Below are 26,826 nucleotides of genomic sequence, written 5' to 3'. Positions count from 1 at the left end.
ATGTTGAGCATTTTTTCATATGTCTTTTGGCCATTTGTATATCTTCCTTAGAGAAATGTCTACTTAGCTCTTTTGCCCATTTTTTAATTGGGTTGCTTGTTTTCTTCTTGTAAAGTTGTTTGAGTTCCTTATATATTCTGGATATTAATCCTTTGTCAGATATATATTTTGCAAATATTTTCTCCCACTCTGTTGGTTGTCTTTTAACTCTGTTAATTGTTTCTTTTGCTGTGCAGAAGCTTTTTAGTTTGATATAATCCCATTTGTTTATTTTTCCTTTGGTTGCCCGTGCTTTTGGGGTCGTATTCATGAAGTCTGTGCCCAGTCCTATTTCCTGAAGTGTTTCTCCTATGTTTTCTTTAAGAAGTTTTATTGTTTCAGGGTGTATATTTAAATCCTTAATCCATTTTGAGTTGATTTTAGTATACGGCGAGAGGTATGGATCTAGTTTCATTCTCCTGCATATGGATATCCAGTTATCCCAGCACCATTTGCTGAAGAGGCAGTCCCTTCGCCAGTGAATAGGCTTGGTGCCTTTGTCAAAGATCAGCTGGCAGTAAGTGTGTGGGTTGATTTCTGGATTCTCTATTCTATTCCATTGGTCAGTGTGTCTGTTTTTATGCCAGTACCATACTGTTTTGGTTATTATAGCTTTGTAGTATAGCTTAAAGTCAGGTAGTGTCATGCCTCCAGCTTTATTTTTTTTGCTCAGCATTGCTTTGGCTATTCATGGTCTTTTATTGTTCCATATAAATGTCTGGATAGTTTTTTCCATTTCTGAGAAAAATGTCTTTGGAATTTTGATGGGGATTGCATTGAATTTGTATATCACTTTGGGTAGTATGGACATTTTCACTATGTTGATTCTCATTTATGAAGATTTTGATAAATTTTACCAAAATTGCTCTTTGAGGTGTTTGGTCGAATTTACAGTCCCACTAGCTGTGTATAAGAGTGTTAATCTTGAGTGACATCACTAGGGCCATTTCATTTTTCTATTTTTATTTTTTAGGTAATAGAAATATTCATTGTAATTTTAATATGCATATTTTGATTAGTGAGGCTGACAGTTTTCAGTATTTTATCAGCCATATTTTTCCTATATGAGTGGTAAATGCACATAATAACCAGGTCTCTGGAGAGCTAAAACCTCTGTCCTTTCTTGACACCTCAATGGATTCCTAAAGCTGGAGTTACTTGGTGGAAACATCTTCAACCAGACCAAGCAGTCTCTGAAAGCCCAGTCTGAGCTCATGCATCCTGAGTACATAGACCACGGGGTTGAGTGCAGGGGGATGACATTGTGCAGCACGTTAAGGAGTACTGGAATAAGGGGAATCTTTTTCTCTGCAAGGTGTGTGACAGCACAATGATACCTGTGTAGAAGAAGAGGATGAGGATGAGGTGGGAGCTACAGGTGCTCAGAGCCTTGGACATTGCTTCTTGTTCAGCCTCAGCACAGAGCTAAGGATTAGAGTATAGGAAGAAAATACCAGAGCCATATCACTCCCAACCAGGATCCATGCTAAGATCAGTTGGTAAAATTTGTTCACAGTGATATCATCACAAGCCAGGCTAATAACCCCCAAGTTAGAGCAGAGGCAGTGCTCAATTTCTTTCCTGAAGCAGTAGTGTCTTTGCGTAACCAGTACAAGTACTGGGATAGTCAACAGGCCATTTCTGAGCACCTGTGGCTTTGACCACAAAAGCTTCAGTGACTATGGAGGGGTATCGAAGGGGGTGACATATGGCTATGTATCTGTCCACTGCCTTTCAGAGAAAGATACCAGACTCCATACATAAGAAGCAGTGGATGGCATAGATCTGAGCAAAACACTGAGGGAGGCTGATGGCCTTGGCATCAAACCAGAAGATGGCCAGAATCTTGGGCATGATGGTAGTGGCCAGACCAATGTTCAATACTGCCAACATGCCCAGAAAATGATACTTGGGCTCCTGTAGATGGACTCATGTTGGATGGTGATCATGATGAGTAGATTAGCACCGAAAGCTAAGAGAAACAGCAAAGCCAGTGGCAGGGAGAGCCAGTGCTGCCACTCAGGAATGCCCGGGAGCCCCATCAGGATGAACTGGGAAATCTGGAGGCTGGAATTGTTGGTGATATTGGCAGCAATATCCATGGCACAGATGCGCTAGTCTCAGTGTCTGTTCATACAACTGAAATAGGAGGAGGTTGTGTTTGAAAATTTAGCTGAGGGTTTTGATAAGAGCTTCTTAATGGTGACCCAGTTCCTTTTATTCATGAATGAGCCTCAACTCTTTTTTGGCTTCTGGAGATATTTTACAGAGGAGCAACAAAGAAAACCCAAATAAATTCAAAACAGAAAAGTTGGGATAATTGTATGTCATCACCTCTTGTGTGCCAAATAAGCTTGTGCAAATATATCAACCATAGTCTTTACCACTAACAGATAAACATTAATATTTAGTTTACTTACTTCCATTTTCTGTTTCATTTTTTAAACAGTTTATATCATTATACTGAGTTAACTTTGTATCTTGCACTTGTCTTTTATCAGTATGTTCCAAGGCATTACAAGGGGTCTTCAAAAAGGTCATGGAAGGATTCATGCTATCTTTTAATTCCATTTTTCCATGAACTTTTTGAAATACTCTTGTATAAGCACTCATTAAACATTTATTGCATGGATAAACCTAAGACTTTTTAATATCATTAAAATGTGTAATCTTGATTTTAATGGCTGCTTTATATTCCTGTATTTGAATATTCTATAATTTACTTACCAATATTTTGCTTTTAAGATTATTTTCCTATGCCCAGTGGCAAACACACAGCTTTGACTTTAATAGAAAAAGAAAAAAAAGATTATTTTCCTTGAGTAGAATTTAAAAAGTGACAAAAAAGTGATTCATAGAAAGGGCATAGCCATCTTAAAATTTTATTTTTAATAGCATTTTGATTTTAAGGTGTAATATGTGCATGGTACAATTTCAAATAAAATGAAAAATACAAATAGTGAAAAGTAAGACTCCTGTGCTTGGGCCTCCCAAATCCCTTTCCTTTTCACCAGAGGCAGTCAGTAATACCAGTTTCTTGGGAATCCTTCCAGACACAGTTTATGCACGAATAAGAATAGGTATTTTTTTCATAAAAAACAAAAACAAATGTTAGCATATTAGTCATACCTTTTTCTCCTTTATTTTTTTTCTTTCTTTTTTTGAACTTAATATTTTGGAGACTATTCCATAAAACCATATAGATATGCCTCATTATTGTCAAGTTGGATAATTTTCTACCACCTGGATGTCCCATAATTTAATGGGAACGTTCAGTGTTTTATTACTATGAAAATGATGCATTAAATGTACTTGTTCTTATATCTTTGCATTTGTCTGTGTTTATCAATAGAATAATTTCCACAAACTGAATTTCTGAATCAAAAGGAAAGAAATAATTTTGGTTGACATTGCTAAATTGTCTTTTAAAGAGGTTATTCTGGCCCTGTATGAGAATATGGGCATTTTGAATCCTCTTGATATATACCGAAATGTTGCTTTACAGATACATTATAGCACCTTGCACACACAGAATTTGCTCGTGACTGTGTCTGTTTCATCATATTTATGTCAACATTGGGAATTTTAATTTTAAAATATTTATTAATAGATAAATAGAGAATATTTATTAATAGCAAAAATTTGTTTTTCAGTTTTGGTTTAGTTTTCACTACATTGTTGAGTGAACTTTAACATTTTCAAAGATTTATTTTTTATTTATATGCTTACTCATTAATTTTCTATTTTGTCTTATTGTCTATTTATTATTTGTTTGTCTACTTATTATTGTCTGTTGTCTATTTATGTCCAACATGTCTCAGTATTAAATGAAATAATGTTTTTAAAGGGCTTAGCAGAGAGTCTGGCAGCACAGCCTTATTAATTTTTATGGGTTTCACTATATCTTAAGAATATTACTCTATCTTTTAATTAATTAATTAGTTAATTAATTAAATCATTTTTTATTTTTATTGAATCAAAATCGATTATACATATTTTGGGGGTTCAACATTGAGATATATTGATCAAATCAATGTTACTAGCATATATAGTTAGAAATCATAATTATTCTTTATGCCCCTTGTCCAATCCCTCTTCATCCCCCTTTCTCTCTCCCCACCCCCCTCTAATCACCCTAGATTTCTTTTCTCTCTCTGAAAAAATAATAGTTACTCTGTTGATTTGCTGCCCAAATGATCTGTCCAATGCTGAGAGTCGTGATCAGGTCCCCCAATACTATCATAGAGCAGATGCTTCTTCTGTCACTCTGCAATGGGCTCTGTGGAGGGAGACATCCTCCTCCTTTCTTTATCTCTGCTGGTGACTCTCCTTGTGTCAATGCACTCTGGTGGCTGGTGGACCATCTGTATGGTGGTTGTGGCGTCTAGCTGCCTTCACGGCAGCCATGGTTATCGTGGTAACTGTGGTGGGCCACCTACATGGAGGAGATGTTTTTGGCATGTTCTTTGGTGCTGGCAGTGTGCCTGGTTGTGGAGAGAGTCTGATCTCCGGCTCCTTACCCTGGGTCCCTGTGTGGGCCCTAAGGCATTGCGGTGGGGTGCCTGGTTGTGGGAGGGGTGTCCGGTCCCCTTCTCCATGCTCTGGGATCCTGGGCAGGCCCCAAGGCACTGTCATGGTGTGCCTGGTTGTGGGAAGGGTGTCCGATCCATTTCTCCATGCCCTGGGACCCCAGCTGGGCCCAAAGGTGCTGGCACAGTGTGCCTGGTTGTGGGAGGGGGGTCCTGACCCCTTATCCATGCTCCGGGTCCCTGGGCGAGCCATGAGGCACTGGCACAGTGAGCCTGGTTGTGGGAGGGGAGTCTGGTCCCCTTCTCTATGCCCCGGGTCCCCAGTAGGCCCTGAAGTGCTGGTGCATTCGTGCCTGGTTATGGGAGGGGAGGTCCGGTCCCCTTCTCCATGCTCCAGGTCCCTGGGTGGGCCCCAAGGTGCTGGTGAGGTGTGCTTGGTTGTGAGAAGTGGGGTCCAGTCTCTGGCTCCATACCCCGAGTCCCCAGTCAGGTCCCAAGGCACTGGTGAGGTATGCCTGGTTGTGGGATGGGGATCTGGTCCATTTCTCCATGGCCCAGGACCCCAGCTGGGCCCCAAGGCACTGGCACAGTATGCCTGGTTGTGGGAGGGGGGTCTGGTCCCCTTCTCCATGCCCTGGGTTCCTGGGTGGGTCCCAAGGTGCTGGTGAGGTGTGCCTGGTTGTGGGAGGGGGGTCTGGTCCCCTTCTCCATGCCCTGGGTTCCTGGGAGGGTCCCAAGGTGCTGGTGAGGTGTGCCTGGTTGTGGGAGGGGGGCTCCAGACCCTGGCTCCATACCCTAGGTCCCTGGGCAGGCCCCAAGGTGCTGGCGAGGTGTGCCTGGTTGTGCGAGGGGGGTCTGGTCTCCTTCTCCATGCCCTGGGTCCTCGGGTAGGCCATGAGGCACTGGTGCAGTGTGTCTGGTTGTGGGAGTGGGGTCCGGTCCCTTCTCCAGGCCTTGGGTCCCTGGAAAGGCCCCAAGGAGCTAGCATGGTGTGCCTGGTTGTGTGGGGGGGGTCCGGTCCCCTTCTCTATGCCTTGGGTCCCTGGGTGTTCCCTGAGGCACTGGCACTGTGTGTGTGGTATTGGGAGGGGGTTCTGGTCCCCTTCTCCATTTCCTGGGTCCCCAGGTGAGCCATGGGGTGCTGGCATGGTGAGCCTGGTTGTGGGAGTGGTAGTTCTGGTCCCCTTCTCCATGCCCCGGGTCCCCAGGTTGGCCCCAAGACACTGGCGCAGGGTGTTTGGTTGTGGGAGGGGGAACTGGTCCCCTTCTCCATGCCTCGGGTCCCCGGGTGGGGCCCTGAGGTGCTGTCATGGTGTGCCTGGTTGTGGGAAGGGGGTCCAGTTCCCAGCTACTAGCTCAGGGCCCCAAGGCAGTCCCCGAGGAGTTGGTGTTGTACCTGGATGTGGGAGTGGGGTCCAGTCACCAGCTCCAATCCTTGGGTTCCTGGATGGGGCCCCGAGGTGCTGGTGGTGTGAGTGGCTTTGAGTGGAAGTCCTCTTCCTGGCTCCATGTTTCATGTCCCCTGGTGGGCCCCAAGGCATTGGTGGTGTGCCTGAGCCAGAACTAACTTTTTGTCCTTTGCTTACTTTTAACACGGGGGAACTTCCTGTGGGAACCAGTACTTAAGCTCTGTGGTTGAACTAAATTGCTGCTTTGTTGATCTTTCCCTAGGGAAGGCTTTTTGTGCAGCTCAGGGTTCAATGGTTGACCTTGTAGGCACTTCTGGCTCTCCAGATACTCGGTGCACCTGGGTTGTGTACAAACTCTGATCTGGGCCTGAGTTTTTTTCATCAAACTGCACTCCATACAATTCTGCATTCCTGACCAGTCTCCTCTGAGTGGTCCTGTGCTGATTGGGGGGTGGATCAGCTGTCCTTGCTGTGTCCCAGTGTTCTCCCAGTGGGCCTGTCTCCTCCATTGCCCATGCACCAAACACTTCCCATGTGATGGACCCTGTGCCGGTCCCTTGTGTTGACTCACTGGCCTCTGAATGACTCCCCTTTTTTGGCTGTTCTGGCTCCTCACTCCTGTATGGGTCCACAGGAACCCTATTAGTGGTCTTGCTGTCCTGCAGGCCACCAAAGTACTCTTCTCCCTTTCCGCCTCCGAGTAACTCCATCTAAAGGGCACAGCTGCGGCTTCTGCCGGCTCCTGCTCCATGTGTTTCAGCATTAAAGCGGCCGCGGCCTGAAACACTGAGAGCAGCTATTTCTTTCTCTCATTGTGGTTTCTCCTGCCTTCATGAGTTCCATAGGTCTCTCCTCCTCTTACCCTGAGCTCCAGCGGCCCCAGCTTGGCTGATGTTACATTTTTATAGTTGTAAATTGGTTGATTTGTGGGAGAGAGTAACGCTGGGAACTGTCTATTCTGCCATCTTGACCAGAACTCCAAACTCTGTTTTGAATTCTCTGGAAATGTTTTCTCCAGTTTATTTTCCATCAAATTCTATTTATCCTTAAAAAAAAAAATGTACACACATGCATATATTTAAACTTTTATGTAGTCATGATAATTAAACTCTTTAAATTATTTCCTGACTTTTAAGCATTTAATAATGTAAATCCAGTATTTTAATAAGAATTTACTTATATTTTCTTAGGGGAATTGCCTCACATGATTGTGAAGAGGAATCTTCTTGTCAAATGACTTAGCTGATAACATAATTGTTAATTTTCTTCCAGAATATGTATGCTTGCTTTGAAAATAACAAAATGAAGTATGCTATGCAAGTTTCTATGCTTTGTGCACTGTGGCAAGGGGAGGAGGGATAAAAAATTTACTTAAAAAATAATTTTTAGGGGCCGACCCCACGGCTCACCTGGGAGAGTGTGGCGCTGGTAGTGCTGAGGCCGCGGGTTCGGATCCTATATAGGGATGGCCGGTGCGCTCACTGGCTGAGCGTGGTGCGGACAACACCGTGCCGAGGGTTGCGATAGCCTTACTGGTCAGGGAAAAAAAAAAAAATTTAACCAATTTGAAATTTATCACGAAGGAGAAAGTATCTAAATTATTTTCCCTCACAAATAGCTAAACCATTGTTCTGGTACTGGAAAAGAAATGGTGATCAACATCCTCGTCTACTCCAAACTTTAGAATGCCTCTAGAACTCTCTGTTCGGTATGGTGCTGGCTAATGCTTTTCTGATAAATCATCTTTATTGTAAGTTTAGGTGATTTGATGTTATTTCTAGTTCTTTTTTTTTTTTTTTAAATCAAGCCTTGGTGAATTAAATAGTTATCTCTGGTCAGGAGTCTTGGACCTGTAGTTTAAAAGGAAGGATCTCCTGCTTTCACCATTCCTTTAGTATTCATAGAACGCCTTCTCTGTGTCAGACTCCATGATGCAGGGGTGTGTTTGCGCTTTCCACTGGTAGGGATTTCTACTCTCTCTAACATGTCCAGAGAAGAGCTCAGTCTCACTTTTTTCACTTGTTCTCCAGATCTAAGGCCTTGTCTCTGCACATGTGAGGATCTTGAGGGAAAAGAGGACCAGAGTTGGAAGGATCAAACTAAGAAAGCAAACCAAGAAAGCCAAGGAAGGAAGAGATGGAGAGGCAGGGTGAACAGACAGAGACCTAGGAACACAGAAAGAAAACTGCTTCTTTACCCTCACCTCTGGCTACTCACTGCTAGGAGGTCCAGGAGGGATCTTCTCCCAATGAAACTGCTTTCTGTAGCTGCTTCTGTTCTCTTGGCTGCATCTCTCTTTTATGCCTTTGTTGCTGAGAGTATATCTCTTGCTCTCTCCTGGGGCTTGAGCTGTGGTACAAATTGGAGCCTCACGATGCCCTGAAACTTCTCTGCTACTCTCTGGGTCAACCATGAGGCTTTGTCTAATTTTCTTCCTGTGTGCTCAAGGGCTTGTTTTTCTACCACCACCCCAAATGGCCCCCAATGGTGTTAGAGGGGTATCAAACACAATTCAGGGAACAGAAGTACTCAACCCCCAGTCCCATGGGAAGCAAGCACTGTTAGACGGTCATCCCTGTCTTGAAGAAGGTTTAGGAAGACATGTCCCTCCTTCTGTGTGAGTCCTTTCATGCCCGCTCCTCTTCCCCAACACACACAACCTCCTTAACCCTCTTCAGAGAGTATTTTTCTGCAGATGCATCCTCTATGCTTTATCTTTTACCATTTCCTTTTCCATGGATTATCTCTCCCATATACAAACATATATAAAAATGCAGATGCCTCCTCTGCTGGATATCTCCTATTTGTCTGTCCAGATCTATTTTCCACCCTGCTCTGTACTCAGAGAGGTTAAAATCTATGGCCTGTGGTTTACAGTTGGATGTGGCCAATGTGAGGCACTGGCAAGATCAGAGAGCAGCGGGAAAGACAAGTTGAGGGTCAGTTTCCCCCACACTCATCCTACTGGATCACTCTTTGTCAGCGTCACTGATCCTATCAGGTGGTCTCTGCCCCACCTTCCATGGACTCTTGTGAAGATATAGGTATGTCTGTTTCCTTCCATTTCTCCTTAAGCTTAGGGATGGTAATGACTTTTTAAAATTTTTAATTGTGTTTATTTTGGGTGAACAACATGATGTTTTGATATACATATACATAGTGAAGTGATTACTACAATTAGGCAAATTAACATATCCATCATGTCATAGAGTTACCTTTCATTTGTTCTTTTCTGGGTGGTCAGAGTAACTAAAGTTTATTCTCTTGACCAATTACCAGTATGCAATACAATATCATTAACTATAGTCCTCATGTTATACATTAGACTCTAGACTTACTCATCCTACATAACTGCAACTTTGTACCCTTTGACATACATCTTCCCATTTGCCTTCCTCTTTCTCCCCTACCCCCCACCCCCTGTAACCACAGTTCTACCCTCTGTTTCTATGTATGCTCTTTTTTTTTAAAAAAAAATTATATTCCACATATTGGTGAGATCATGCAGTATTTTCCTTTCTGTGTCTGCCTTATTTCACTTTTGAAATAGTGGCTTTTGATGTTGCCAGCCCTGGTACCTTTCACTGTTCCGTCTTATTATTTTTTAAAACTCTGCCCATATCTTCGGAATATTCTCTTCATTATACTCTCTTCAATGACCTCTTCTGCATGTGCCATGTGTTTCCTGCTGGGACTTTGACCAACATGTTTCCTGATCTCAGCTATCTTCCTCCCTGCACTCTGCTTCTGAATCTGCTCCCCCTCTTTTTTTTCTTTTACTAAGCAGGCTGATAATAGATATTCAATAAATATTAAGTTGTGACAGTATTTCTCTTTGCTGCCATAACATCATACTCTGAATACTCCATTATATATATTAATATGAGTATATAGCAAAAATACTGGTATTGATTCCACCTACTTTAATCAACTCTCTTATTAATGCTACCAACTTCAGTGCTGCACTTTTTAGGGTCCTGAATTTTTTTTTTTTTTTTATTTTCTAGTTGCCTCTTAAAAGCTAGTGTTGTCCAGGACTTTGTACAACCTCGTCCCTTCCCAGTGTACATTATTTTCTTGGGTAATATCCACTACTATGGCTTTGTCAATGGACATCAACCAAAAATCATTATTTAAAATATTTTGGAGGTGTAATTCTATACCAATTTATTTTTCACTTCCTCTTTCCTATCAAGAGGTGCATTTTTGCTTATTTCACTCAACGTAAGTTTCTCCAGGTTCATCCATGCTGTTGCAAATTGGAGTATTTCATTCTCTTTTATGGCAGAATAGTATTCCATGGTGTATATATACCACCATTTCACTTTCAATCATACAGTCATCCATTGATGGACATTTAGGTTGGATCCATGTCTTGGCTATTGTAAACAGAGCTGCAATAGGGGCAAACACCACATGTGCTCACTCATGTGTGGGAGTTAAGAGAGAAAGAAGGAAGGAAAGATAGACCACAGTAGTGCACTGGTCTTACAGAGGGAGGGAACATTCCTAGGGCTACAAAGTGAAGGTGGCGGGGGAAGTGGGGAGAGGAGGGAGGTTGGGGAATAATTGGGTGGGGGAAAAACAAACAAGCAAAAAACTCCTCAAATTATAGTTTTAAAATGGATACATTTTATGTATGGATTATGACTCAATAAAGTTGATTTAAAATTAAAAAAAAGAGGTGCTTTTTAAAAATTTGTTCCTTGAAGGGCCCAAGGCTGATTCATGAGACTGGAAATAAGATACTAAACCTTGTACATAGATAGATATTAAGGTCATGTGGGATACTAAATTTAGACTGGATGGCAGAGAGTAAGAAGGTGGCACACATTCTGAAAGAAAAAGAGCCAGAGCATTAGGAAAGCTAAGAACACATAGCAGAGAGAGTGAGTATAAAAACATCTTGAGAAATTTTCAAGATGGGGTACAATGGCCTGCAGTGACTTTTCAAAAAATTTTATCTTGTTAACTTCCTGTATGAGCTGTGTGGAAACAGGGAATTGTATTTTTGTAGGAAGCTTTCATTTTCTGATTTATGACACTCTTATCAATTGAATGAGAGGGCTCACGTTCTACACATTAGATATGAAGAAAGTCTGTAAAGCCCAACAGATTAGAGGATGCTTCCCTCTCCATAGCTCTTAGACTCAATAGGGTGCAATGAAAACTTGAACATCCACTGGCTAAGACTTATATGGCCAGGTTTCTCCAAGTCCTTATAAGCACAAGAGCTATAGTTGATAGAAAACTCTGATTATCTGTCTATGAAATGTGAGGGGACTTCAATACGTTTGTGGAAAAATGGAGTTAATAGATAAAAATTAAAAAAAAAATTTCTTTGTCACTATAAGCTTCATTGAGTTCAAGACACTTTTGTAAGTGATGATACCAGCCATTTAGTCCATCCCTAAAGAGGGGGAACTTAACCACATCAAGTGCAGTCTTTTTCACATAATTAACAGAAAAAAATGGGTGCCCTTCACAGATTTTTTAAGATCAAGAAACAAAAAGAGGTCGGAAGGAGCCAAATGAGGACTATGAAGTGGGTATCTCATGACTTCCCATGGAAGCTCTCATAAAATTGCCTTGTTTGATAAGAGGAATGAACAGGATCTTTGTCGTGGTGGAGAAGGACTCTCTGGTGAAGCTTTGCCAGATGTTTTTCTGCTAAGGCTTTAACTAACTTTCTGAAAACACTCTCATAATAAGCAGATGTTTTTGTTCTTTAGCCATGCATAAAGTCAACAAGCAAAATGCCTTGAGCATCCCAAACAACTGTCACCATGATTTTTTTTTTTCTTGACCACTCACTTTTTAAAATTTTTTTATTTTTTAAAGATGACCAGTAAGGGGATCTTAACCCTTAGCTTGGTGTCGTCTGTACCACGCTCAGACAGTGAGCGAACCGGCCATCCCTATATAGGATCCGAACCCGTGGCCTTGGTGTTATCCACACCACACTCTCCTGAGTGAGCCATGGGCTGCCCCTCATTCACTTTTGTTTTGATTGAACTACTTCCACCTCTTGGTAGCCATGGCTTTGATTGTGCTTTGGCTTCAGGATCATACTAGTAAAGCCAAGTTTCATCTCCTCTTACAATTCTTTGAAGAAATGCTTCAGGATCTTGATCCTGCTTTTTTTTTTCAAAAAAATGAAACAAAAGAATTACTGAAAAAGAGGAGAGTCAAAAGATAATCCTATACATATATAAACACTTGGTTTATGACAAAGATAAAACTATAAAACAGTGAAAGGACGGTCTTTTTAGTAATATATACTAAGTCAATAGGCTATTCACAGGGAAAAATGAATCTTGATTCTTTGCGTATACACAAAAGTCATTTCAAGACTGAAAGTGAAAGGTTAAAAACAATGAAACTTCTAGATGAGAGCATACAAAAATATATTCACAACCTTGGGGTGGACAAAAATTTCTTTCTTTTTTTTTGGTATATAAAGTGTTATTTATGTACATTAGGACAAGCAATCCATTCAGGGTTTTAACAGTTTTTAAAGCTAAGTCACAGTACAGCTGAATAAATGGGTTGGTTATGATGAGGTATTATTTTGACATTTTGGTCTCTGAAGGTGTTTCTCCAGTATCCAAATCCAATGTGTTCAACAACCAGAAAAGGCCGGCAGCTTCTCATATCCTACTGAATTCAATACAGAATGCCTGCACTTCTATAAACAAGTCCTCCACATTAATAATTTTGTTATGGATCAAGGATTGGAGAGACACACACAAGACACACCGAATTTCTTCACACGTAGAGATGCAATTTGATATGTAATGGTGAATAAATTCAGGAGGTAGATCAACAGCTATAGTTAGTCCATTTACAACTTCCATTGAATGTAAGGACATGTCCACATTGACTAGGATGCAGAAATACTCAGTGATCTGGCTTGACTGTATTAATTTCAGCAACAATTCTATAGCCACTGGAAGGAAGTTTTTCACTAAGTCAGGAAGTTTGGCTGGAGTGAGGCACATATGACGAACAAGTTTGGGGTCTTTTTCCAACTCACCAAGGAGCTGTGTTTGTTGTGGAGAAGATAAGGGGCTTTTGAAGGCTTTGACAATGATTCACTTGATCTCCATACCAGTGCTGTTCTTGACACACATAGACTTATTTCACTGGATCGCATGTTCAGGCTCCATGAGATTCAGCCAAGCCAGTTTCTCCTGGCAAATGTGGAAGGGAAGTGGTGGGCAAATAAACTCTGGCCAAAAATGTTTTTCAATAGTTGGTGTATTAGTCAGGGTTCTCCAGAGAGATGGAATCAATAGGATGTGTTATTATTATACGAGAGGGATTTATTAGGGAAATTAGCTCACATGGCTATGAAGAAAAGTCCCACGATAGGCCATCTATAAACTGGATGCCGGTAGTGTGGCTCAGTCCAAGTCCAAAGGCCTCAAAACCAGGGAAGCTGATGGTGTCCTTGGTGTAAGTTCTGGAACCCAAAAGCTGAAGAGTCTCAAGCTCTGATGTCCACGGACAGGAGAGAAGAGTGTGTCCCAGCTCCCGTGGATCGAGAGAGAGAGCTTCACCTCTTTCCTCTGTCTTTTGTTCTTTCCAGACCCCCAGTGGATTGGATGGTTCCCACCCAAACTGAGGGTGGGTCTTTCGCACCCAGGCCACTCAGACTCTCATACTAATTTCTGCTGGAAACACCCTCATGGACACACTTGAGAAGATTGCTTTATCAGGTTTCTCAGCATTCCTTCATCTAACCAAGCTGACATCTAGAATTAACCTTCACAAGTGGTCTTGGTCCACTGACTAAAGCTTTCATGATCTGAGAGGCAACTGAACTGTCAAATCCAGAATTAGAAGAATCCAGGTCTGGGTCACTGAGAATACTAGGAAAGCTAGCTTTATTTTGGGTTGGCATTTCAGACTGGCATTCACCCAAAGCTAGTTAAAGCCTGCTAATGTCCACCGACTGGTCCATGTTTTTGACATCCATCAACACAATCTGGCGAGGCGTCTTTTTGAAGAATTCCCTTGGGGGTGCCAGCATCAGCTGGGAAAGAAAAAAATTTTTCTGGTGGAGTTACAGGATGTAAAAATCCTTTTTGCAGAAGTGGACTCATTTTGCACATGAGCTTTTTGTACATGGTGGTTTTCGTTTAACAAAGTTTTGAGAAAATGTTTCCAATAAAATTGTTTGACGTGCCACCCTTTACTTAACCTGCCCTAGGGCCCTTGATTCTGGGCCCTGGCTGAACACTAGAACCCCCTGGGGACCCCTTAAAATACTGTACTAGTATCTGGCCCCTCCTCCAGAGGATCTGAGGCCGGTATTAAAAAATGAAAACACCTCCCCAGGTGACTCTAACATGCAGTCTGTGATGAGAACCACCGGTGGCATTTCCCAGACTTGCCAGCTCCTCTCTAGACCTACAGAAACCTACCAAAAATTTCTTAAATAGGACATAAACAGAACATAAAACACGAATAAACTGGATTATTTTATTTTATTTTAAAATTCATTTTATTGAATCAAAATTGATTATACAAATTTTTTGGGTTCAACATTGAGATATGTTGATCAAATCAATATTATTAGCATATATATTTGTTACAAATCATAATTATTATTTATGCCCATTGGCCGATCTCTCCCCTCCCCCTCCCCCCTCTAATTACCCTAGATTTCTTCTCTCCTTCTGAAAGAATAATGGTTACTCTGTTGATTTGTTGCCTAGATGATCTGTCCAATGCTGAGAGGTATGATCAGGTCCCTCAATATTATCATCAACAGCTGATGGTTCTTCTGTCCCTCTGAAATGGGCTTTGTGGAGAGAGATATCCTCTTCTTTTCTTTATCTCTGCTGGTGACTCTCCTTGTGTCAATGCACTCCAGTGGTTGGCAGACCATCTGCATGGTGGTTGTGGCGTCTAGCCGCTTTCACGGCAGACATGGTTATTGTGGTAGCTGAGGTGGGCCACCCACATGGAGGTGATGTTTTTGGCATGCTCCTTGGCACTGGTGGTATGCCTGGTTGTAGGGGGTGTCTGGTCCCTGGCTCCATGCCTTGGGTCCCCAGGCAGGCCCCGAGGCACTGGTGTGGTGTGACTGGATGTAGGGATGGGGTCCAGTCCCCAGCTCCAAGCCTCTAGTTCCCAGACAGGCCCCAATGTGCTGGTGGTGTGCGTGGCCCAGGACTAATTTTTTGTCCTTTACTTACTTCTAAAACGGGGGAACTTCCTGTGGGAACCAGTACTTGAGCTGTGTGGTTGAGCTAAATTGCTGCTTTGCTGCTATTTCCCTAGAGAAGGCTTTTTGTGTAGTTCAGGGTTTAACAGTCGACCTTATAGGTACTTCCGGCTCTCCCGAGACCTGGTGGGTCTACGTTGTTTAGAAACTCTGATCTGAGCTTGAGGTTTTTCATCAAAGTGCAACCCATGCAATTCTGCATTCCTGACCAGTCTCCTCTGAGTGGTCCTGTGCTGATTTGGGGGTGGGTCGGCTGTACTTGCTGTGCCCCAGTGTTTTCCTGGTGGGCCCGTCTCCCCCACTGCCCGTGCTCCAAACACTTCCCATGGGACAGGCCCTGCACCGGTCCCTTGCGATGACTCACGGGCCTCTGAATGGCTCCCTTTTTTCAATCGTTCTGGCTCCTCGCTCCTGTGTGGGTCCACAGGAACACTATTAGTGGTTTTGTTGTCCTGGGGGCCGCCAAGGCCCTCTTCTCTCCTGCTGCCTCCAAGTAATTCCGTCTGAGGGACACAGCTGTGGCTTCTGCCAGCTCTTGTTCCATGCACTCATCAGCTCCAGCTTTAAAGCGGCTGTGGCCTGAAACACTGAGAGCAGTTTTTTTTCTCTCTCATTGTGATTTCTCCCACCTTCATGAACTCCACAGGTCTCTCCTCCTCTTCCCCTGAGCTCCAACACCTCCAGCTTGGCTGTTTTTATAGTTGTAAATTGGTTGATTTGTGGGAGAGAGTGATGCTGGGAACCGTCTATTCTGCCGTCTTGACTGGAACTCAAACTGGATTATTTTTGGATTAAAAACTTTCATTTCTCTTGGGTAAGCACTTAAAGTTACTGGGTTCTATAGTAAATGTTTGTTTGGTTTTATAGAAACAACTCTGCCAAATTGTTTTCCCAAGTAATTGTATCATTTTACATTCCCACCATCAATGTATGAGAATTCCAGTTGCTCTGCATCCTCGTCAGCACTTGGTATTGTCAGTGTTTTTAATTTTGACCATTCTGATTGGTCTGCTATTGTAAATGTGGTTTTAATTCACAAGTATTTGATGACTGATGATACTGAACATATTTTCATGTGCTTTTTCGAGTTTGTTGGTTCTTCAAATTTTTTCCTTTGAGAAGTGTCTGTTCAAATATTTTAGGAGTTTTTGTTTGGGCTTTCTTTCATATTATTTCTTTGCAGGAATTCATAATATAACATGGATTCCAGTCTTTTCTTAGACATATGTAGTGCAAAATGTTTTCACTCGGTCTGTAGCTTGCCTTTTCGTTTTCTTAATGGTGTCTTTTGAAGAGCAGAATTGTAAAATATTAGTGAATTCCAATTTATCAATTTTCATTTTATGGTTCATATTTTTCATGTGCTGTTGAAGAAATCTTTCCCAAACACAAGATTGCAAAGATTTTATCTTATGGGTTTTTTTTCTCCCCCCAAAGTTTATTGTTTTAGCTTTTATGTTAGGTATAAGATCCACTTTAAGTTAATTTTTGTGTGATGAAAGGGGAAGATTAAAGCTTATGAATATCCAGTTGTTTCAGCATGACTTATTGAAGAGTATCATTTTACATTTTCTTTACCTTGAGACTTTACTAAAAATCCCAATGGGCTATATATGTGTGTGTGTATTTCTGGACTCTCTTTTCTGTTCCATTGATCTATATATATCTATCCTTATACCAGTATTACACTGTCTGAATTATTGTAGATTTATAGTAATTCTGGAAATCAGATAATGCCAGTTCTCCAACTTTGATCATTTCTAAAGAGTTTCCAAAATTGTTTTGACTATTCTATGGTCTTTGACTTACATAAAACATTTAAAATTAGCTGTACAAATTTTACAAACAGAAAAGCCACCTGAGATTCTGTTTGTGATTGCATCAAATCTATAGATCAATTTGGGATGACTTGACATCTCAGTAATATTAAGTTTTCCAATAAATGAACAAGGCATTTCTCTCATTAATTTAAATCTTCTGTCATTTCTCACAGCAATGCTTTCTAATTTTCAGTGTAGAAACTCATATATACTTTAGTAAATTTATCCCTGAATATTTTATATTTTTATGCTATTGTAAATAATAAATTTATAAATTAACTTTTCCAGGTTTTTGATATCTAGTATATAAAAATACAATAAATTTGTTATTGACTTTGTATCTTATGACACTGCTGTATTTACTTATTAGTATATATTTTAGGCTTTTGTGCATATGGTCATATTGTCTTTAAATGATAACTACTTTACTTGTTTCTTTTCAATATGTGTAAATTTGTTTTTTCTTTTTCTTTTCTTATTTCCGTTACTAGGGCCTCCGGTACAATGTTGAATGGAAGAGGTGAGAGTGGGTGTTCTTGCCTTAATCTTCATTCCAGGGGGAAAGCCTTCAGTATTTTACCATTATGTGTAATGTTAGCTTTATGTTTTTCATAGATGCTGTTTATCATGTTTGGGAGGTTCCCTATTATTTCTAGTATGCTGAGAGTTTTTTTTTTAAATATTAAATGTTGGCTTTTGTATAATAGATTTATTTTTGCCTCTATTAAATGAGATGTATGGTTTTTCTTCTTATTTTGTTAATGTCGTGAATTAAATTGATTTTTTTTCCAGTAAGTGGAACTGAACCCTTGGTCTTGGTGTAACAACACTGTGCTCTAACCAATACTGTACTCTAACTAACCAGCCAGCTCTCTAAATTGATCACTTAAATTATAAATTATCTTGCATTCTTGGGATAAGCCCCATTTACTTCTGATATATTATTCTTTTTATATATTGCTGAATATGATTTGCTAATAATTTGTTAAGAATTTTTATGCATCTTTTATGAGGGATATTGATATGAGTTTTCTTATCCTATAATGTGCTGATTTTGTTATCAGATTAAAACTGGTCTCATAACATGAGTTGGAATGTGTTCCCTTTTTTACCCCTATTTTCTAAAAATTTGCATAGAATTGTTATTATTTCTTTCTTAAATATTTGATAGAATTTATCAGTAAAGCCTTGATTAAATTTCCTCTTTTTTACTACATTGCCACTGCTCTACTCCAGGATCTTACCAATTCTTCCCCACTCTAATATCACCAGCTTCTTCTTATGCCCAGAATACTATGAAAGAAATATATTATAGCACTAATGCATTAATATCACTGCCCTACTTAAACAGCTTCCTTGTCTGTTCTGTTGTCTTCCTCGACCTTTTATTTAACATATAGTGCTCTTTTTTTTTTTTTTGACTGGTAAGGGGATCTTAACCCTTGGCTTGGTGTCGTCCGCACCATGCTCAGCCAGTGAGCGCACCGGCCATCCCTATATAGGATCTGAACCCGTGGCCTCGGCGCTAACAGCACCACACTCACCCGAGTGAGCCACGGGGCCGGCCCAAAATGTAGTGCTCTTTAGAAGAGCATGTAGGGCTTCTTACAGTCTGGGCCCAACCTTCCTTTCAAAACACTCCCTCTCCATTGCTCCCTTATCATGGATCTCTTAGATGTTTGTAGTGGATTGAATTATGTCCCCCCAAAACTCATTGAAGCTTGAAATGTGTCCCCCAAGTTTTATGTATTAGAAACTTAGCTCCCTTGTAACTATTGATAGGGTGGGAACTCCTATTATGGCAATTGAAAGGTGGAGCCTTGAAGAGGTGATTGGATTACAGGACCATGTGTAGTGAATGGATTAAAAATGGTGGTCAGCGGCATGGTTCTGAGGGCTTTAAAAGAGGAGAGTCTGTCTTTCTCTCTCTCTGCTCTTTCTGCTTCCACCATCTTGCAATGTGAGACCCCTGGGTCACTGTTGCCACATCCAGATGGACTTTGGACTTTTCAGCCTCAGAAACTGTAAGCAATTAACTTCATTTTCTTTATAAATTACCCAGTTCCCAATATTTTGTTATAAGCAATGGAAACAGACTAATACAATGGTCATCAATAATTTCTTACTTCCTGAGTTTTGGTGTCCTTTTTAAAGCTAGTGAGTCATTCTGGAACATTCTATTCCCACTCTTTAACTTTTCTCTCTAAATGTTGCCTCATTTGTGAAGACATTCCTGATCCCCAGAGATATAATTTGATGGTCTCTCTTCAAGTCGTTTCCATTTTTTCAAGGTGTGGCCACAAATTTTTGCTTGTACCCCTGTGTATTAGTTCGTTTCTTTTGCTTATAACAAAATACCTGGAACTGGGTAATTTATAAACAAAACAAATTTTTTTGCTTACAGTTTCAGAGACTAGTAAGTCCAAAGTCCAGGGAAAATATCTTCTGAGGCTCGGCAGTGGCGACAGTGACTCAGGGGTCTCACAGGGCAGAAACGGCAGAACAGAGAGAAACTAACCTCTCATCTGCTCTCCTTTTGTAGCCCTCAGAACCATACCTATGACCAACATTTTTAATCCATTCACTATGGCATGGTCCTACAACCTAATCACCTCTTTAAGGTCCTACCTTTCAGTTACCATAAAAGGATTTCCCACCCTCAATTGGTACAGTGGGGATTTTTTCTTTCCAGAACCTTAAGAGAAATCCAGGATATATATGTACATATATTTGGTCTGTATCATTGATCCAGATATTCTCGATTGTGTTTGGAGCTTCAGCCTTATCCACCTCTCTTGATGTTTTATACAATTTCTGACTTCAGATGAAGGTTTAAGAGTTTCAGTCATGTGGTCCATATTCACACTAATTGAATGTCCCTGTTCTAAGACTTTTCTTTATTTTTTGGGCCTTGGTTCCTGTTATGGTTACCTGTCCATCTCCTCAGTTCCTCTTGAATGGTTTATGTATTGTTCTTGTTATTTGTCCTGCTACTCCCTCCTTCTCCACTGGGTTTCCAGGCTGGTGTCTTGCTATTTCATAATACCTGTCTCCTGCTGTCTCAGAGGTATCCTAGCATCATCTGTCCTAACTTCATTGTTATCAAGCTTGGCTTTTTTTTGACATAAAACTGGATGTTTGATGTTAATGTTCTTAATCTTGACACCTGCTATGTCTTCTCATTCTCTCTGGACTGGGTTAGTATCCCTAGAACATGGCTCTCCTAAGTGGATGATCTGATTCTGGGTAATGACCATTCCCAATCAACCCCGCACTGTTCTCTTCTGATATATCCTGTGTTGACCTCTGTCTTTCTGATAAGGGATTGTCATTCTGAAAACACACAGGTCTGGCTGAGGATAAATTTGTATGCATTTGTTCTTGCTTTTCCTCTGGCTTCATAAAACAAAATATTTCCTGACCCGGAACTTTTTCCTGAACTTGAAGAATTCATGAAGAATCATGCATGCCACCATAAGTCTTGTCCAATGGAGGCTGAACACACTCAGTTATCCAATTCCTCTCTACCGAATGTAATGTCCAAATTCTTCATAGTCTTAGATACCCTCGCACAGATTAATCTGATACTGTTTCCAGGAGTGATTTTGGTGGCTAAGAAGAGAGTCAGTTGCAGGGAGATCAGTTAAGAAGGCCAGAGTTGTTGAGTAATTTCACCAGTGTCAGATAACATATGGTAACAGTACCTACGGGACTTGGCTTAGTCTTGTACCTACCGTTTCAAGCGTAGGCCCAGGAAACACTTGCTATTTTCTTCAATCTTATTTGTTGGCCAGGTTCTCCCTTTTCATAAAAGCTCCCACATATTCATCCCTTCATGGTCTTATCTACATGTTAATCCACTCATGGTCTCCTAGGTAATGTTCTAGGCTGGTTCTGGGCATGCCCTTCCTCATCTCCCTGCTTTCTCTCTCACCCTCCCTAGATCAGATCTTTCTGGACCATCAAGCCAGGTAGTTCTATTCCCCATGACAGAAAACCTCCCCTAGCTCCTGGCTGCAGAGTGTTGGCCCCCTCTTGGCAAGACACCCTGGAGAGTGCTGTTCAAAATATTCTCTGTTAGGGCTGTTCCCTTGAGCCCCAATCAGAGGAAGAGACCTTGTTAGAACTTTGTTTGAAGAGGAGGCAGAAATACTAATTGGTGTCTAGGTAGTGGGAGCTTTATCTTGGATCTCTACAGGCAATGCTTAAAAGGGTGTTCATTAAATACCTGTTTTTGGGATCTGACTGGTAGCTTAGCTTCTCATCCCCTTGTAGGTCAATCGGTGCAGCTCCTCGGTGAGTAATGTCTAAGGATAGGCCCAAGGAAAAGAAATATACACAGGCTACATCCACCTATTAACTCTCCCCCAATTTTCCCAGATCTGCAAATCTGATAGGTTGTCTAGGGGGTAACTGCATGCTCTTGATGTCACTAGGAGAAATCAGAAATAGAGCAATACTGTGTCCATTGTCAGGAGCCTCTCTGGACCTTTGGTGTTGTATGAAACAGGCGAGGGAGGAATTGGGTATGTGTGAATTCCTCACTCTAAAGCAGGCAAACATCCTTCTAATCCTGGGTTAGCAATGGGCCATGTGGAAGCCTGCTTCTCTTTAAAAGCCCACAGGATGAGTCATAAGAAAACACTTGTGAAGGCTTCTAAATCTTGAGTCCCTAATTCCTTTGGTTCCAGATCCATTGTCTCCCTTTACCTACTTCTCTGGTGGAGGTAGTAGAGTTGAGCTTACTGAGTCAGAACTTTCCTTGAGGCACAAGGATATGCTTAGGGACATTTGGGCCCTGAGGGGAGAGTTGGGGCAACAGGTATAATGATTTCTTACAATGTTCTGAAGACAGAAGCTTAAGGATGGGCTGCTTTGAGGATAATTTGTAGCAGATGTTCAGGTTATCAGAGTCACATTTCTTAATACTACTCATTGCTCTCCCAATACCACACTCTGGGGTTGCTGAGAGGAAAAAAGAAGGAAGCAATGTGGGGGAGGATATAGTGTTTTTGGCTGGGTCTCTCCAGTTCTACACATCATCCACCCATGGGATGTATCTATCTGGTTGTCTTTGCCCAGTCAAATGGGTTGTCTCTCGATTTTGAAAGTTTCTATAGTCATAACCAGACTGCTCCTAATTCACCATTTATTACTTATAATTCAGTGACTATAATAATAATAACAGCAATAATAATATTTTCAGCATTTGCCAGAAATTTCAGATATTACATCTCGTTTCATTCTAACAATGATTCTGTGAGGTAGATTTTAGTATACTCATTTCACATTTAAGGAAACTAAGATTTGAAAATGGCTAGATGCTTTGCTTAATGTCACACAGCCGATACATGGCAGAAATAGACTCTGGACAGGGATCTTGACTCCTGGTTGAATTTATTCTATGACTCCATAACTATATGTCCAATCACTGTCTCCTATTGTCCCAGCCCTCACATCTTCTGTTGTCATCACATAGTCTCCTCATCAGCTGTGGTTTGAAAATACGGGCAATAATCATGTGGTTTCTCTCAGAGCCCAAACTTTCTTGGCTGTTTTAGAGCTGTGCTGTTTCTTCTTTCTTGGACTATGCTCTGTGGGAAGACTTCCACTTCTTTCCTTGATGCTTAGAGACCTCTTCTTGCTGTTGTTGAGGCTGTAAGATCAATTTGGCTGCACCTTTTATGCCCAGAGTGTGAATCACTTTTCTTACATTCCAAAATCTTTTCAAATCCTCGAGCCAGGTATCTTTGTGTCCCCGTGTTCGTCTTTCACTTGACAGGATTGTAGTACTTGAGGTATTGGGGTTGTTAATCCCTAAATCATTTCTTCTGTGCCCTGTTATTTGATGTCTCTATACTGCCCACCCTTGGCCATCCTGTCTCTGTGTTAGTGGTGGCCACTGCAGGGTCCTGTAGGTTCTTCTTCGACCCCACAGTGGCCACTGATAACACAGAGACAAGATGATGTCCACCTATCTTGGGGGTCAGTGAATGTGAGCTGTGGTTTGATTCTGTTAATATAGAGAGCTGTGACCCTGGGCAACTTACTCCTTTCCAGACCTCAGTTTTCTAACCTAAAAAATGATGGTATTGGACTTGGTACGTGTTGGGGACATGCATACAATTTTAATGCGATAGCCTGAAAAGAGGAGCCGGAGGGCACACCTGCTGATTTTCTCAGTAAGGTGGCTGTTATATAGAATTCTTTGGCTTTCACATTATTATTATCAAGAACTTCTGTTTACTCCAGGTCACCATAACTCTGAACTTTGTGTTTAGCTTTGTACAGCACCACCGAAAAGGAGAAGGAGATATAGGAGGTGGTGAAGTCAGACAGCCATTGAGATACTGGGCAGAGAAGCAAATGAAACGGATGGGAATAATCCAAGGAAGAGCCTGATTAATGTCGAAGCCATCAGGGACCATATTATTCTATAAACTTGTCAGTCAAGTAAAGCTTGGGAGAGCGGGATGTCTTCAAATTAAGGGATTTTCCAGATGTTGGGATTTTTGGCAGTTTCAGATGAAGGTTAGTGGGATAAATCTAGTTAACTAATTTAATCTGAGGTCAGTACAGATTAAATCAAGCACCAGCATTCAGAACTAGAGAATCGGAGCTTGATGGGAATAATTTTTATTCAACAACAATTCCTGGGCATCTGCTTAAATCTGGCTGTGTGAATTGCCCCAAGTACCACATATTGTGAAATATTTCATCCTGGAACCTGGTTTTTGAACTTCTTGTCCAACCCATTTCCCACTGGTAACATCTTATTCAATGCATTTCCCACTGACTTGCCTTTTCTGTGTTTGAAGATCTTGCAGAAATATTGACTCAACTGAAAATTATTTTTGACTTTTTTTCTGAGAACTCTGGGGGAGAGTGATTTCATAGTGATGGTGATAGTGAGACCATACATCCCAAGCTCCCAACCCCACAACATTGAATCTCACTTGCATCCCTTTCTTTGCAGTGGCCCTTTGTTCTTTCATGTGAGATGATGACGATGGTTCTTTCCAATAGTTCTTACCTTTTACCACATACTTTCTTCTTGGCTGGCATCCCAGGACTGACCGCTGCCCACATTTGGATCTCACTTCCATTTTGCTTCATGTTTTTCCTGGCACTGACTGGGAATGGTGTCCTGCTTTTTCTCATCTGGACAGAGCGCAGCCTTCACCAGCCTATGTTTTTCTTTCTCGCCATGCTCTCATTTGTTGACCTGGTCCTCTCCCTCTCCACGCTGCCCAAGATGCTGGCCATTTTCTGGTTTGGTGCCACAGCCATCGGCTCCCACTCCTGTCTCTTCCAGATGTTCTTCATCCATGCGTTCTCTGCCATGGAGTCAGGGGTGCTGGTGGCCATGGCCCTGGACCGCTTTGTGGCCATCTGTAATCCACTGCGTTATGCAACCATCCTTACCCCAGCTGTTGTCGCCAAGGTTGGAGGCCTGGTGGTGCTGCGAGGTGTGGGACTGACCATCTCTTTTCCAAGCCTGGCTCATCGGCTGCCCTACTGTGGCTCACACACAATTGCCTTTACCTACTGTGAACATATGGCAGTAGTGAAGCTGGCCTGTGGGGCCACCACTGTGGACAACCTCTATGCCTTTGCCGTGGCAATCTTTCTTGGTGTGGGGGATGTGGCCTTTATTGCTTACTCCTATGGGCAGGTTGTGAGGACTGTGATGCATTTTCCTTCACCTGAGGCACGTGCTAAAGCAGGCAGCACATGCACAGCACATGTCTGTGTCATCCTTTTCTTCTATGGACCAGGTTTTCTTTCTGTGGTCATGCAGCGATTTGGGCCACCCACAGCTTCTGCTGCCAAAGTTATCCTTGCCAATCTCTACTTGCTCTTTCCCCCTGCACTGGACCCCATTGTCTATGGGGTCAAGATGAAGCAGATTCGGGAGCGGCTGTTTACAATTCTGAGTCTCAAGCAGATGGAGCCCACCTCATTATGGTTCTTATTCATTAGACCTCAGGGACCAGGGAGGACCCACCCCCCCCACTGGTGGGGACGGTGAAGAGAAAGCAAATGAATTTATTCTGAGTGTTTGAAAGTTGAGAAATGTCTTTTGAGGCCTATGGTATTTAGATATTGGGATGGAAAACTAAGAAGGACTGAGATATCTCAGTTGGTCAATCAACAAGTAATTTTGTGATATCTTTTTCCTCTAAGTTTATGGTTTATATTTGTTGATGAGATAAATGCATTAGGCAATTAAGAAACAGTTAGAACTTCGATGGAACCTGGATTCAAATGACCTAGGAGCTCAGGGAAAGATTAACTGGATGCCTATTTTGTATATATGAAAAAATGGGGCACCTCCCACCTCTATGGCATTCACGCTCTGCCTGTCCCTGGGAGTGGACAGGCCTCTCTACCAGAGAACTGTGGCTTCAGAGAAAGAGGAGTGGAAAACCATGGAGATAATTTAGAGTTCAGGTTTATGAGAGAAACTTTTAAAATATTCATGCTCTATCTGACTCCAGAATTGCAAATAAAGCTTGGTTTCTTATTCTGTGTACTTTTTCAGTCCTCTTTTGAGAGGGATGACCCTCTACGACTCATATAGTATTATATATTTTTAATCCCTGCAAGTAATGATAATTCTTCTTCTATTTCATCATTTTTAGTCTCAGGTAGAGATACCTGAGTTAACCCTACTCCTAAGTATATTGCACATAGTAATTATTGTTCTAATTCTTGTTCTGTTGGTTTGTTTTCTGTCTTTATTCCTAATTCTCTAGCCTTTCCTGGTTTCTACCATTGACACTCACTTTAATGTGTGTGTAATATTTTTAAGCATTTACATATCCTTGAAATATATGTAGCGTTGTTTGAGTGTTACTTGTACGTATACCCGTAAATGCTCTTCTTTAGTTCCTCGGATGTGTTTGCTCCCTCCACCGGGGTTGTCTAGGCTCCTCCTCATGGAAATGCATCTCCCTGTTCTTATCTTTGCCACTTCTACTTATCTTGAACCTCAATTCAAACCTCAGTGCAGAAGATTTTTTAAACTACTTAAAGTAACTTGTTTTCTGATCTCAGGGCACTGTGTATGTTTCTTTTATTAACCATAATAATTTGTATTTATACATATGTGTATTTTTGATTGGATGAGTGATCTGTCCCCCATCCCTACTAGATAGTGATTTCCATTGTATTCTGAGTATGTTCCTGGCATTTGATATGCTATTAATAAATGTTTGTGTAATATAAAATCTCATTATTTTAATAGACTGTGTTGCTGCTAGTGTATTTCTTCATCAGTGACAATAACATAGTATGTGTTTTTGAGCAAAAGGATACATACATTTTCATAACAGTAGTCTTTCATTATATTTTGGTGAATAAATAAAATAAAGCATTGCCATCACAGTCATTACAATGCTACTGTCTTCACCACCATCACTGTGACTAACATCACTTTAACTTAGTCTTTTCAAAGGTTATAGTTTCAAATGGTGGTATTTTGGACACTATGCAGAGACACTGGAGAGCATAATTCCTTTTATAAGACAGACTCACTGCTGTGAGGTCTCTAAGTGTTTTGGGCAAACTAGTTTTGAACAGTCCTACTCTGAATACGTTGTATTAGTGAAAAATCTTGCTAATAAGTGCAGTTCTTATGTTTTCCTCTCTTTTTCCATGGTACCCTGAGTTCTTGAGATTAAAAACTTTGCACATACACTCTCTCATTTAATGCTCACAACAGGCAAAGCTGGTGCTATCATTACTCCCATTTAACATCTGATGAAAACGTTATACTTTCTGCTAAGTGT

The 26,826-nt window shown here is 41.3% G+C and overlaps 1 protein-coding gene and 2 pseudogenes across 1 annotated transcript; 1 reads left to right on the top strand and 2 right to left on the bottom strand.

Annotated features, from left to right (window-relative positions):
• Positions 1 to 1,193: 1,193 nt before the first annotated feature.
• Positions 1,194 to 2,141, bottom strand: LOC134377301 (olfactory receptor 56B4-like; annotated as a pseudogene).
• Positions 2,142 to 12,543: 10,402 nt separating this feature from the next.
• On the bottom strand, positions 12,544 to 14,109 carry LOC134376380 (CCR4-NOT transcription complex subunit 11-like; annotated as a pseudogene).
• A 9,932-nt stretch (positions 14,110 to 24,041) lies between these two features.
• LOC134376378 (olfactory receptor 52K1-like) lies at positions 24,042 to 25,064 on the top strand. Its single transcript, XM_063094957.1, has one exon. The coding sequence runs from the start codon at positions 24,042 to 24,044 to the stop codon at positions 25,062 to 25,064; it is 1,023 nt and encodes a 340-aa protein (XP_062951027.1).
• Positions 25,065 to 26,826: the final 1,762 nt, after the last annotated feature.

The sequence above is a fragment of the Cynocephalus volans genome, chromosome 4 (genome assembly GCF_027409185.1).
Source record: "Cynocephalus volans isolate mCynVol1 chromosome 4, mCynVol1.pri, whole genome shotgun sequence".
Lineage (NCBI taxonomy): Eukaryota > Metazoa > Chordata > Mammalia > Dermoptera > Cynocephalidae > Cynocephalus > Cynocephalus volans.
Note: the sequence above shows the minus strand (reverse complement) of the source record. Positions and strands in the feature narration are given on the sequence as shown.